The sequence below is a fragment of the Thalassophryne amazonica genome, chromosome 9 (assembly GCF_902500255.1).
Source record: "Thalassophryne amazonica chromosome 9, fThaAma1.1, whole genome shotgun sequence".
Classification (NCBI taxonomy): Eukaryota; Metazoa; Chordata; class Actinopteri; order Batrachoidiformes; family Batrachoididae; genus Thalassophryne; species Thalassophryne amazonica.
In genome coordinates, this window is record NC_047111.1 from 68,738,398 (window position 1) to 68,752,628 (window position 14,231).

The 14,231-nt window shown below is 41.9% G+C and overlaps 1 protein-coding gene across 5 annotated transcripts in view; it reads left to right on the top strand.

Annotated features, from left to right (window-relative positions):
• Positions 1-14,231, top strand: part of synj1 (synaptojanin 1) — a 54,877-nt gene that overhangs the window by 34,250 nt on the left and 6,396 nt on the right. For 3 of the 5 annotated variants that reach the window (XM_034178304.1, XM_034178306.1, XM_034178305.1), the window contains 6 exons: positions 1,026-1,208; positions 7,019-7,147; positions 8,207-8,248; positions 8,843-8,895; positions 9,485-9,674; positions 9,764-10,092. In XM_034178304.1, coding sequence (XP_034034195.1) covers positions 1,026-1,208; positions 7,019-7,147; positions 8,207-8,248; positions 8,843-8,895; positions 9,485-9,674; positions 9,764-10,092 — 926 coding nt within the window. Of the gene's footprint in view, positions 1-1,025; positions 1,209-7,018; positions 7,148-8,206; positions 8,249-8,842; positions 8,896-9,484; positions 9,675-9,763; positions 10,093-10,306; positions 10,331-14,231 lie in introns of all 5 variants that reach the window. The other 2 variants (XM_034178308.1, XM_034178307.1) reach the window with 2 other exon arrangements.

Consider the following 14,231-nt stretch of genomic DNA (forward strand, 5'->3'; position numbering starts at 1 on the left):
CACCAAGTTGTCAGTCCTCCCTCGGCCGGCATCACTCCGAAAAGTAGCTGAAAAAAGCTTCTCCCAGCAGGGTGATGGGAGAATTGTTCTACTGCTGTTTTTTAAAGCTTTTTTGTGGTTCAGGTGATGCAAATTCAAGATGGCGATCGCTGAACTTTTTTCAGGCTGTGGAAACAGCCAGAGTGTGACATAGCAATATCCGCCCCCTTGCCGCTTCCGAAGCGAAGCGTCTACGTCACGACACATTGGAAACGCATCCGACGGATTAGAAAGCATTGACGGATTGGCCTGACGTGTTCAATGTGAAAGGCCCTTAATGCTTGACCAAAGGCAATGACTACATGTGTTTGATAGTAGGTCTCTTCAGAGGATCCTTGGGTTGCATAGGAAGGACTGAGTCAAATAAGTACTTGCTCAGATACTTAGATACATACTTCTTGCATTGTGAGGGAACATCAGCTACATTTTGAGTATGTGCTGTGCTTCTCTGAACATGACCCAGTATGTAAAGGATTCCAGCAACTGGAATTTGATACCCATGTATTGCCAGACTGCAGAAGAAAGTTGAGTGTTTTTCAGGAGCTCAGGATGGACCACTTGCTTGCCTTATTGATTGCCAATCAGGCCCCAGGACAAGTCTGTAATGTAGGTTGATACTGTGGCACAAAATATAAGTCCAAGACCTTTCCAGTGACTTGGAAATGTTCATGTATCCATCCCCTGACTTGCCTAAAGAAAACTAGCTGTGATTGTATCATAGTGTGCCAAGAACTGTCACACATACATTTTTTTGTTTGTATTTTTATTTTGTGACATGACAAACTTTTTTGTTGTTGAGTAACGTTTGACATTTTCTAAATATTACATAATACATTTTATTTCTGAACATATTTTCAGTTCTGTACTTAAAATTCAGAGGTATCTAAACATATTCTGCTCTTTTGTTCCAACTAATACAAAGAAAGTTATCACTTTTTATGTATTTATTAGAGCATTAATCTGTTCCTCCTTGTCTTCTGCACCAGGTGATGTGGATGAGGAGGTAGAGGAAATTCTGCCCCAGCACCTGCAGCCTGGGGCAGGTTCGGGTCTTGGATCCTCTCCCTTCCCTTCCCCCCGCAGTAGTCCCTGTCCTTCCCCAACCCATGGGGAACCTGCAGCCCCCAGCAGGCCCAGCCGTGCTCCACAAACATCCCAACCACCTCAAGGTAAATTTTGCTCCATCATGAAACTAGAATCCAGCACGGGTCTGCACAGCTTCTATGATCTGCTTGCTGGAATCTAAACTCATTTTGTTTGTTAATTTTGTTTGTGATCTGTGGAAGCAGAAGTAAGTCCAACATCAGGCGAGAGAGAAATTTCAGGTAAAATGTAGTGTGTGATTGATTGGCTAAGGGTTTAGCTTTAGAGTGCTTTTGGGGTGTGATACACTGCTTTTGTCCTCTAAAAACACATTTTATGATGCAGTGTCAGCTTTGTCTTGTGACTCACAGCTGTGCACAAGGACCTGATCACAGGACTATTCAGTGTTGGGACGTCTCACAGCCTGGTGGTTGGCTCTCACTGCGGTATTGTATCACTTCCTGTTCCGGAGCACAGCGGTGTTTTTCTGTATCTGTTAGCTGTTTAATCTGCGCAGTTAGATTGATCTAGTTATCTAGATTACGATTTGTTTCCCAGTGTAATCTTTACGTGCCTTAACTAAAGCACTCCTTCTGCTGAATCACCTCTAAATTATTTACACATTATTCACTTTGCGTGTTTTTAGGAATCCGTTAGCTTAGCGTAGCTACTAGCTCTTAGCCGGTTTAGCATGGCGGCTTCTCCTGTCTCTCCCGCACTTTTCTGCTCTGGGTGTGAAATGTTTAGTTATTCCTCCTTTAGCAGTAACGGTACTTGTAATAAGTGTAGCTTATTCATAGCTTTGGAGGCCAGGCTGGGCGAATTGGAGACTCGGCTCCGCACCGTCGAAAATTCTACAGCTAGCCAGGCCCCTGTAGTCGGTGCGGACCAAGGTAGCTTAGCCGCCGTTAGTTACCCCCTGGCAGATCCCGAGCAGCCGGGAAAGCAGGCCGACTGGGTGACTGTGAGGAGGAAGCGTAGTTCTAAACAGAAGCCCCGTGTACACCGCCCACCCGTTCACATTTCTAACCGTTTTTCCCCACTCGACGACACACCCGCCGAGGAACAAACTCTGGTTATTGGCGACTCTGTTTTGAGAAATGTGAAGTTAGCGACACCAGCAACCATAGTCAATTGTCTTCCGGGGGCCAGAGCAGGCGACATTGAAGGAAATTTGAAACTGCAGGCTAAGGCTAAGTGTAAATTTGGCAAGATTGTAATTCACGTCGGCAGTAATGACACCCGGTTACGCCAATCGGAGGTCACTAAAATTAACATTAAATCGGTGTGTAACTTTGCAAAAACAATGTCGGACTCTGTAGTTTTCTCTGGGCCCCTCCCCAATCGGACCGGGAGTGACATGTTTAGCCGCATGTTCTCCTTGAATTGCTGGCTGTCTGAGTGGTGTCCAAAAAATGAGGTGGGCTTCATAGATAATTGGCAAAGCTTCTGGGGAAAACCTGGTCTTGTTAGGAGAGACGGCATCCATCCCACTTTGGATGGAGCAGCTCTCATTTCTAGAAATCTGGCCAATTTTCTTAAATCCTCCAAACCATGACTATCCAGGGTTGGGACCAGGAAGCAGAGTTGTAGTCTTACACACCTCTCTGCAGCTTCTCTCCCCCTGCCATCCCCTCATTACCCCATCCCCGTAGAGACGGTGTCTGCTCCCAGACCACCAATAACCAGCAAAAATCTATTTAAGCATAAAATTCAAAAAGAAAAAATAATATAGCACCTTCAACTGCACCACAGACTAAAACAGTTAAATGTGGTCTATTAAACATTAGGTCTCTCTCTTCTAAGTCCCTGTTGGTAAATGATATAATAATTGATCAACATATTGATTTATTCTGCCTTACAGAAACCTCGTTACAGCAGGATGAATATGTTAGTTTAAATGAGTCAACACCCCCGAGTCACACTAACTGTCAGAACGCTCGTAGCACGGGCCGGGGCGGAGGATTAGCAGCAATCTTCCATTCCAGCTTATTAATTAATCAAAAACCCAGACAGAGCTTTAATTCATTTGAAAGCTTGACTCTTAGTCTTGTCCATCCAAATTAGAAGTCCCAAAAACCAGTTTTATTTGTTATTATCTATCGTCCACCTGGTCGTTACTGTGAGTTTCTCTGTGAATTTTCAGACCTTTTGTCTGACTTAGTGCTTAGCTCAGATAAGATAATTATAGTGGGTGATTTTAACATCCACACAGATGCTGAGAATGACAGCCTCAACACTGCATTTAATCTATTATTAGACTCAATTGGCTTTGCTCAAAATGTAAATGAGTCCACCCACCACTTTAATCATATCTTAGATCCTGTTCTGACTTATGGTATGGAAATTGAAGACTTAACAGTATTCCCTGAAAACTCCCTTCTGTCTGATCATTTCTTAATAACATTTACATTTACTCTGATGGACTACCCAGCAGTGGGGAATAAGTTTCATTACACTAGAAGTCTTTCAGAAAGCGCTGTAACTAGGTTTAAGGATATGATTCCTTCTTTATGTTCTCTAATGCCATATACCAACACAGTGCAGAGTAGCTACCTAAACTCTGTAAGTGAGATAGAGTATCTCGTCAATAGTTTTACATCCTCATTGAAGACAACTTTGGATGCTGTAGCTCCTCTGAAAAAGAGAGCTTTAAATCAGAAGTGCCTGACTCCGTGGTATAACTCACAAACTCGTAGCTTAAAGCAGACAACCCGTAAGTTGGAGAGGAAATGGCGTCTCACTAATTTAGAAGATCTTCACTTAGCCTGGAAAAAGAGTCTGTTGCTCTATAAAAAAGCCCTCCGTAAAGCTAGGACATCTTTCTACTCATTACTAATTGAAGAAAATAAGAACAACCCCAGGTTTCTTTTCAGCACTGTAGCCAGGCTGACAAAGAGTCAGAGCTCTATTGAGCTGAGTATTCCATTAACTTTAACTAGTAATGACTTCATGACTTTCTTTGCTAACAAAATTTTAACTATTAGAGAAAAAATTACTCATAACCATCCCAAAGACGTATCGTTATCTTTGGCTGCTTTCAGTGATGCCGGTATTTGGTTAGACTCTTTCTCTCCGATTGTTCTGTCTGAGTTATTTTCTTTAGTTACTTCATCCAAACCATCAACATGTTTATTAGACCCCATTCCTACCAGGCTGCTGAAGGAAGCCCTACCATTATTTAATGCTTCGATCTTAAATATGATCAATCTATCTTTGTTAGTTGGCTATGTACCACAGGCTTTTAAGGTGGCAGTAATTAAACCATTACTTAAAAAGCCATCACTTGACCCAGCTATCTTAGCTAATTATAGGCCAATCTCCAACCTTCCTTTTCTCTCAAAAATTCTTGAAAGGGTAGTTGTAAAACAGCTAACTGATCATCTGCAGAGGAATGGTCTATTTGAAGAGTTTCAGTCAGGTTTTAGAATTCATCATAGTACAGAAACAGCATTAGTGAAGGTTACAAATGATCTTCTTATGGCCTCGGACAGTGGACTCATCTCTGTGCTTGTTCTGTTAGACCTTAGTGCTGCTTTTGATACTGTTGACCATAAAATTTTATTACAGAGATTAGAGCATGCCATAGGTATTAAAGGCACTGCGCTGCGGTGGTTTGAATCATATTTGTCTAATAGATTACAATTTGTTCATGTAAATGGGGAATCTTCTTCACAGACTAAAGTTAATTATGGAGTTCCACAAGGTTCTGTGCTAGGACCAATTTTATTCACTTTATACATGCTTCCCTTAGGCAGTATTATTAGACGGTATTGCTTAAATTTTCATTGTTACGCAGATGATACCCAGCTTTATCTATCCATGAAGCCAGAGGACACACACCAATTAGCTAAACTGCAGGATTGTCTTACAGACATAAAGACATGGATGACCTCTAATTTCCTGCTTTTAAACTCAGATAAAACTGAAGTTATTGTACTTGGCCCCACAAATCTTAGAAACATGGTGTCTAACCAGATCCTTACTCTGGATGGCATTACCCTGACCTCTAGTAATACTGTGAGAAATCTTGGAGTCATTTTTGATCAGGATATGTCATTCAAAGTGCATATTAAACAAATATGTAGGACTGCTTTTTTGCATTTATGCAATATCTCTAAAATCAGAAAGGTCTTGTCTCAGAGTGATGCTGAAAAACTAATTCATGCATTTATTTCCTCTAGGCTGGACTATTGTAATTCATTATTATCAGGTTGTCCTAAAAGTTCCCTAAAAAGCCTTCAGTTAATTCAAAATGCTGCAGCTAGAGTACTAACGGGGACTAGAAGGAGAGAGCATATCTCACCCATATTGGCCTCTCTTCATTGGCTTCCTGTTAATTCTAGAATAGAATTTAAAATTCTTCTTCTTACTTATAAGGTTTTGAATAATCAGGTCCCATCTTATCTTAGGGACCTCGTAGTACCATATCACCCCAATAGAGCGCTTCGCTCTCAGACTGCAGGCTTACTTGTAGTTCCTAGGGTTTGTAAGAGTAGAATGGGAGGCAGAGCCTTCAGCTTTCAGGCTCCTCTCCTGTGGAACCAGCTCCCAATTCAGATCAGGGAGACAGACACCCTCTCTACTTTTAAGATTAGGCTTAAAACTTTCCTTTTTGCTAAAGCTTATAGTTAGGGCTGGATCAGGTGACCCTGAACCATCCCTTAGTTATGCTGCTATAGACGTAGACTGCTGGGGGGTTCCCATGATGCACTGTTTCTTTCTCTTTTTGCTCTGTATGCACCACTCTGCATTTAATCATTAGTGATCGATCTCTGCTCCCCTCCACAGCATGTCTTTTTCCTGGTTCTCTCCCTCAGCCCCAACCAGTCCCAGCAGAAGACTGCCCCTCCCTGAGCCTGGTTCTGCTGGAGTTTTCTTCCTGTTAAAAGGGAGTTTTTCCTTCCCACTGTAGCCAAGTGCTTGCTCACAGGGGGTCGTTTTGACCGTTGGGGTTTTACATAATTATTGTATGGCCTTGCCTTACAATATAAAGCGCCTTGGGGCAACTGTTTGTTGTGATTTGGCGCTATATAAAAAATTGATTGATTGATTGATATTCTTATAAAATTGACATATTTCAGTGTTTTACCACAGTGTCAAAACTTTTGCTTGTCACCTTCTGGTTTGTGTTTATTGAATTAGCATGTGATCATGGTCTTTAAAACTAAAGTGTGTAGGATTTAGTGTCATCTAGTGGTGAGCTTGCAGATTGCATTGTGCCAACACCAGTGATGATTTGCTTCCCTTGATATTTTCAGTTCTTTGGCAATGGGGCTTCATGTTCCCTTGGCTTCTCCTATGATAACCAATATATATGATCCTCCATTTCACAATAAGAAGGGTTCTCAAACTTGTTCGCCTGCACTAGCGACCAGTTGACAGTATATAGCGAGAAAACACCGATTCCTCCTCTTTTTCCTTCAGTCTGGCAGCGGCACTACAAAATGCAATAAACAGAATAGGTATGCCCCCCCTTTGAGCTCCTGTGTTAATATGATGGTGAAACATGGTACCCTTCTCCATGGGGGAGCCCATTCCTATGTAGATAAGAAAGGCTCATTCTAAACTTATGAAAACAATTTGATTCCTTGTTGCAGAAAATTATATACTTACTAATTATATGCTGATGAACAGATGGTTATGAATGCTATATTCAGTTTCAGCTATCAAACGCCAGTAAATCCTACACTCTATAACTTCAAGAGAAATCTAAATTTCTGGAGAAAAATACAAAGGTATGTTTTATGCATCAGGTCAGTGTGCATATACTCAGGTGTGCTGGAGCACTCCTACATTTCCACAGAAAACAAAAGTGCAAATGAGCATGTTTTTCTTCAGACATAAAACTGTTTTATTTCATAAAACTATACCTTATTTATTTCTTTCCTTGCAGGGCCTCCTGTTGACTTCCAGCCTGGTGCTCCCACAGCTCAAGGCCTGGAACCCAAACGCCCACCTCCCCCTCGTCCTAATGCTCCCCCAGCCAGACCTGCACCACCTCAGCGTCCACCCCCACCTTCAGGTAAAATGTCACACTGGACTTCCTTGTAAAGACTTTATCGCTGCCTTGCATGGTGATATTTAAATAGGAGAAGTTTATCTCAGAAACTTGTAAGCCATTCATACAGACATAAAACCTTTGGGATGTCTGTGTGCAAGATATCTATAACCCATAATGGTAAATTAACTTGAGACTATGGTCACTGGGTAATTCTTGGATGCCACCCCTTAACTCGGTAGACTTCAGCATCAGAATGGTGCAAACTTACTTACAAACTATACTTGTATATTTCCATCCAAGTTTCTTTTCTATTTCTGCTACCACTGCTCTCTCTCTCTTGTCTAAATGTGCAATTTGTGTTATTTGAGTGGTTCAGGAAAGTTTAAACATTTACTGTCATGCAACTATGTGTTGAGTTGGTCTGGTTGTTTATTGTCTCATCTCCCACAGTGAGTCCAAACTTGGTCAGTTTGTGTCTTTAGGGGTTTGCTGTCGTGGCAGCCAATTTCAGTCTAATGTAATCTGTGTATATTATATTAGCATGCCTCTCTCAGAGCAAGATTTTAGAATTATTACTCCATGTTTTGTGTTGCCTTTATACATCAGCCCTGCTTTCACTTATATTTATCTGAAATAGGCATTGTTATGCAGCAGTTGTTGCGTTGAAGTTGTTTATTTTGGCGAGCTTGGGTGGGCAGTTACTGTCATGCCCTGGAGCGTCTGACTGTTTAAGTTAGCACTGTCTTCAGTCGCAAATGTTTTCAGATCTCTCCTGGTCAACATCTTTGTATTACTTACTGTTCAGCATCATAATCTTTGTTTAGACAGAGTCTGGTGCATTTATAGCCTTCATAGCAGTAGTTTTCTTCTCTCTAGCTATGTGCTCAGTTGTGTATTAATGCTCAGTTTCTCCTACTCCTCCTTTGTAATAAATGGACCACATTTGTCAGGAACACACAGAGTGGTGTTGATGGTGTTTGTGTGTGTGAGCCATTGTCAGTGGGAGCGTCTAATTGCTGCAACCAATATGCCTCTTTATATATAACAGTATTGTGGTTTGGTTTCCTTTGTGCTGCAAAGGACCCAAAAGTCCCGCTCTACCTCGGCCAGAAGCAGCTGCAGGTGAGTGTATAAGGTAGGCTTATGTCAGAGTAGCATTGCAGACAAAAGGGTTCTGTGTAGGTACCAGACTGTAGATTTGTATTCCTCTTATGTGTGCCTCTCTCTGTGTGGGTTTTCCTGTTCTGATGTAGGAGTGACAAGGAGCTAAGATTATCTCTGTGTTTGCACTAATCCTGTCAAGTTATGTCTGGACACAAAGATAATCCTTTCCCAGGGTGGAGAACAGAGTTTCACAGTTCAACTGTGCCCGTCTTCACCTGGCTTTTGTGCACATATCTGAATTCTTCTGCCACTCCAAGGCTATGTGTAGTTTTTGTTTGGTGCCTGATGAGATGAACTGCGACACAGGTGTAGACATACAGAGGGGCAAGAAAATTGTGAAAGGAAATTAATTGTAGTAAATTGTTAACTTGCAGAAGAAGCCCTGTCTGTCAGAGCTTCTGCAGCTCAGGAATGTTTATGTCATCATTCGTCATGAAGTCAGCCACAATGCTGTTTGCCTGTACAGTGTATTTCTGGTTTCTTTGAACTGCACAACAATTATTCCAATTAAAACACAGCTGTTTGACATTTTGTCTCCCATAAAATTTTCAGGTCGAAGCCAGGCATCAGCAGGAGGTCCCAAAGCTGGAAGTGTTTCAAGACCAGTGAGTTTATAGCTCTTGTTACAATACAGGCAGCTCAAGGTTTGGGTTTAGTGCCATTATTTTTGATCCAGTGCTTTTGCAGCAGTGTTTTGGTGAATACATTTGCTTATAAAAGATTATCAAGTAATTTTTCTTCTTTAAAAACAGAGCTCAAGAATGCTTTAATTTAGACTTTAAATCCACAAGGTGTGTACATTATGGAGACACTAATATGAGGAAACATACACACTGTACTAACAAAGTCTTTGTCCACCCTTGAGCTTTAATATGTTTGAATTTTGTAATGACATCAAATTAAAAAGAAAATGGGCTTCTTTATATTAAAATATCAAAAATGATGCCCTTTAAGCTCTCAGTCAAAACTAATCTCTACAGTATGACAGCTCAGTGAAGGCCTGGATCTGCTCAGAATAACACAATGATCCATTGTAACATTCATGATGCAAATCATCATGGCATTTAAAAAAAAAAAAGCACTGTGCCACATTATGTCCTAGCACCCCTAATCATAACGAAAACAGTGCGACACTTTCTTCTTTTTCCCAAATGGCTAATTTTTAATTTTACTTTTCTCTCCTCCTTCCTCCAGAATATCCCTCCTCGAGCTGGGGTGATCAGTATCACACCTCAGTCTCGCCCACCACCTCCTTCTCACCCTGGAGCACCCAGACCTATCCCAGAGGTGCATCCTGGGGCACCTCGACCCATCCCAGACACCCATCCAGGAGCCCCACGGCCTGTACCCAGTGCTCAGATTAAACCTGCTGAGCTGCCCCTGGGTGAGCAAATGTGCTTACACAAATTTCATGGTTCACTGACGCAAGAACGTTTTTAAAACTTATTTTTTGTGTTCTGTTTCATCATATAGATGCGACTCCAATATGTCCTTCTCCCTCAGGTCCTCCACCATCATTACCACCTCCCACAGGTCCCCCACCTGTGAGACCCCAGGTTCCATCACCCATGCAACCCCAACCTGCCCCTGCTGTTCAGTCCCAGCTCCCTGCACCGATACAGCCCACACTGCCAGCTCCTCTCCAGCCACAATCTGCTGCACCTCCCAAAGCAGGGCCCCCTGCTGCTACCCCACCTGGACCCCTGCAGACTTTAGCCTCCCCTAAACCCCCACCACGTTCACGTTCTGCTCAAGCACTGGCTCAAGATGCTGCCAAATCTGATACAGCATCCACTCCACAGGTTGGTGCCAACTCCCATTTTTATAATAACATAATTGCCTCTGCAGAGTTTTTCTGGTATCTGTAACATTTTCTTGCACAAATAATGCTCGTCAGACAAAATATTTTATGCATGAAGAGTTAGAGAGGTGGAGAATCTACCTCAGATATGCTTAGTCACGTGTGTCGTTCTTCCTGCTTTTGTCTCTCTGATAAATTTGTCTCTCTCTTACAAGCCGGGGAAGCCCTCAGGGTGACAGGTACTTGATATTAAATCACCTCTTTGTTTCATCCTCCTCCATAGCACAACAGTTCTCTGCTGCAATGTTATTACCACTCATATGTTACCCCAGTCACGCCCCACCCATTTCATAGTTGATTGTTCTACTTATACATCTCCTCTTAAGTAATTTTAACCTGAATGTTCCTTTGTTCAAAACAAGGCCACATATACAGTGCATCTGGAAAGTATTCACAGTGCTTCCCTTTTTCTACATTTTATGTTAAAGCCTTATTTTAAAATAGATATTAATTTTTTCCTCAAAGTTATACACACAATACACCATAATGACAATGTGAAAAAGTTTGAGATTTTTGCAAATGTATTAAAAAAAAACAAAAAACTAAGAAATTACATGTACATATGTATTCACAGCCTTTGCCATGAAGGTCAGCCTTGAGCTCAGGTACATCCTGTTTCCACTGATAATCCTTGAGATGTTTCTACAGCTTAATTAGAGTCCACCTGGGGTAAATTCAGTTGATAAGGCATGATTTCGAAAGGCACACACCTGTCTGCATATAAGGTCCCACAGTTGACAGTGCATGTCAGAGCACAAACCAAGCATAAAGTCAACGGAGTTGTCTGTAGACACAAAGCTGGGGAAGGGTACAGATACCTTTCTGCTGCTTTGAAGGTCCCACTGAGCACAGTGGCCTCCATCATCCATAAATGGAAGACGTTCGGCTCCACCAGGAGTCTTCCTAGAGCTGGCCATCCATCTAAACTGAGCGATCGGGAGAGAAGGGTCTTAGTCAGGAAGGTGACCAAGAACCTGATGGTCACACTATCAGAGCTCCAGCAGTCCTCTGTATAGAGAGCAGAACCTTCCAGAAGGACAACCATCTCTGCAGCAATCCACCAATCAGGCCTGTATGGTAGAGTGGCCAGACGGAAGCCTCTCCTTAGTAAAAGGCATGTGGCAGCCCACCTGGAGTTTGCCAAAAGGCACCTGAAGGACTCTCAGACTAGGGTTGAGCCGGATACTCATTTCAGACAAGTATCCAGTACGGATAAAGCATTTTTGACGAGCACAAGCATGATCTGAATAAAACTCATCAATATCTGTGCTCGTGCTGAAGGAAAATCCTGATTGGATAACTGACTGTTTTCACACTCTGTGATTGGCCAGTCACACACAGCACCCACCACTCCTTAGACAGACACGTCTCTCTGCAGCTTCTCTCACACACACAGGCACACAGGATCTCGCTCTCTCTCTCTCTCTGTGCTTGGCTTGACTCTAGCTCACGTTGATGTGCTCCTTAATTTTTCTTCAGTTCACCTCTGTTTTGGTTTGTATGGTATTTAACATTACTTGGTGAACTTGTTTCATAACGTACGTGGTGCATTTGACAAGACAGAGCTGAAAACGGCTCATGTTGTGTCGCTCACTGACTCCACTCCGGTCAGGGGTTTTTTTTTTTTTTTTTTTTTTTTTTTTTTAACCGTTTGTTTGCTGGCTGGTGATATAAAGTCAGTTGGAAAACTTCGCTCGTACTGAACGCGGTGTTTTTGAGAAGAACACAGTGAACCAGGCTGACATATTTCCCTGTTTGCTTCACTGGATGTTTGCTTGAATCACCAAGTTCACACAGACCATTAAAAAATAAACAGTCTTAGAACAACCTCTCTCTCCCTCTCACTTAGTCACACACACACACATGCACACAGACACCTTAATCAAAATGCCAAGAACGTTAGGTAGTAAAAATAAAGAAATAATTGAAAAAAAAAATCACAGTTTGATAATAAAATTAAAAATAATAATAATAATAAAAAAGAAAGTTGTGTTGATTATGACAACTCTTGTTCATGCATACTTAGTTCATAAATTCCTACTACATTGAATGTCAATTCTGAGGCTGTTCTGTTCCAACTGCTGTACCTCTGATCACCAGTCTGTCAAGCTTATCAAGTTTGCAGATGACACCGCCCTTATTGGACTCATCTCTGATGGGGATGAGTCCGCCTATAGGCTGGAGGTCCAACGACTGGTGTCCTGGTGCAGCTATAACAACTTGGTGCTGAACACCGAAAAGACAGTGGAGATTATTGTGGACTTTAGGAAGAACACAGCCCCTCTCCCCATCATTACCCTGGCAGACACCCCCATCACCATAGTGGACACCTTCTGTTTCCTGGGAATCACTCTAACCCAGGACCTCAGGTGGGAGTCCAAAATTACTTCTGTTGTCAAGAAGGCCCAGCAGAGGATGTACTTCCTGCGGCAGTTGAAGAAATTCAACCTGCCAGCAAGGATCATGGTGCAATTTTACACTGCCATCATCGAGTCCATCCTCACCACCTCCATCACCGTATGGTATGCTGGAGCCACCACCAGGGACATACAGAGACTACAGTGCATTGTACGCTCTGCCGAGAAGGTGATTGGCTCCAACCTTCCATCTCTTCACGACCTGTACACCTCCAGGACACTGGGGCGCTCAGGTCGGATCAGAGCCGATCCTTCTCACCCTGGATATAGCCTTTTTGACCTCCTCCCCTCAGGCAGGAGGCTACGGTCCCTTCGGACCAGAACCTCCCGCCATAAGAACATTTTTTTCCCCTCTGCTGTTAGCTTCATCAATAAGAACTTTTAGAACTCTAGATTGTTGCTATCACCATTTATCATCACCATTTATTTATCTTAGCTCATACATTCTGTACATTTTGTAACATTGCTGTAGTGTTAAGTTTTATTATATATTACTTGTTTTACTACTCTTTTTTAATGTTAGCACCAAGTACCGCAGCAATTTCCTAATGTTGTGAACTTGTTCACTCATATGGCAATAAAACTTTTCTGATTGATTACTCATTCATACCCTTAAGAAAATTCATGTTCTGAGTTCATAAAAAAATGTTCTATAAATAGTTCTCTTACTTTTGTGATCAAAATCATTGATTTGAATTTCAATTTTGAGGCTGTTCTGTGACAGTTCATCTTTCAGCAGGACAATGACCCTAAGCACACAGTCAAGATATCAAACGAGTGGCTTCAGGAGAACTCTGTGAATGTCCTTGAGTGGCCCGGGCAGAGCCCAGACTTTAATGTGATTGAACATCTCTGGAGAGATCTGAAAATAAGTTATTTTTCATCTTGTCATTATGGGGTATTGTGAGTAGAATTTTGAGAGGAAAAAATGAATTTACTCCATTTTGGAGTAAGGCTGTAACATAACAAAATGTGGAACAACTGACACGCTGTGAATACTTTCCAGATGCACTGTAGCTTGTGTTAGCCTGTTTTTCGTTTGTGTTTGTTTTTTAGACAATGTATCAAATTGTAAAAGGTGTGAAAAAGCAGGCAGAAACGTGTTTATTGTTGACCATTTTTCCCCCTCACTTGTCCTTTCATATCTGCTCACTGTTCACGTTTGCAGTGAGCTCATATGGAGTGACCTTATTTATTTAATTTTAATTTGTGTAATACCATTTATTTGTCTGTTATCTACTGACTGACATATCATTTGTCAGTAGTAGACACTAGCTGGGTTTCCATTCCAGATTAAAACTTTAAAGGACATGTTGCACCAAAATCATATCAATTAAGATTTAGGCTGTTAGTGACCATCCGATGATCCACCGGGATTACTTTGTGCACTTCCATGACCGGTTCCAAAATATACGGCATTCGCAGAAAACAGCTACGGAGGCGTCCAAAAACAAAGTACTCGGGTGTTTCTGACAATTGATGTCAGAACTAGAAGCCTCCCAGCCTGTGTGTCAGTGAAATGTAGCTGATAACATTAAGAATGGAGGCACAGATTACAACCCCTGGCAAAAATTATGGAATCACCGGCCTCGGAGGATGTTCATTCAGTTGTTTAATTTTGTAGAAAAAAAGCAGATCACAGACATGACACAAAACTAAAGTC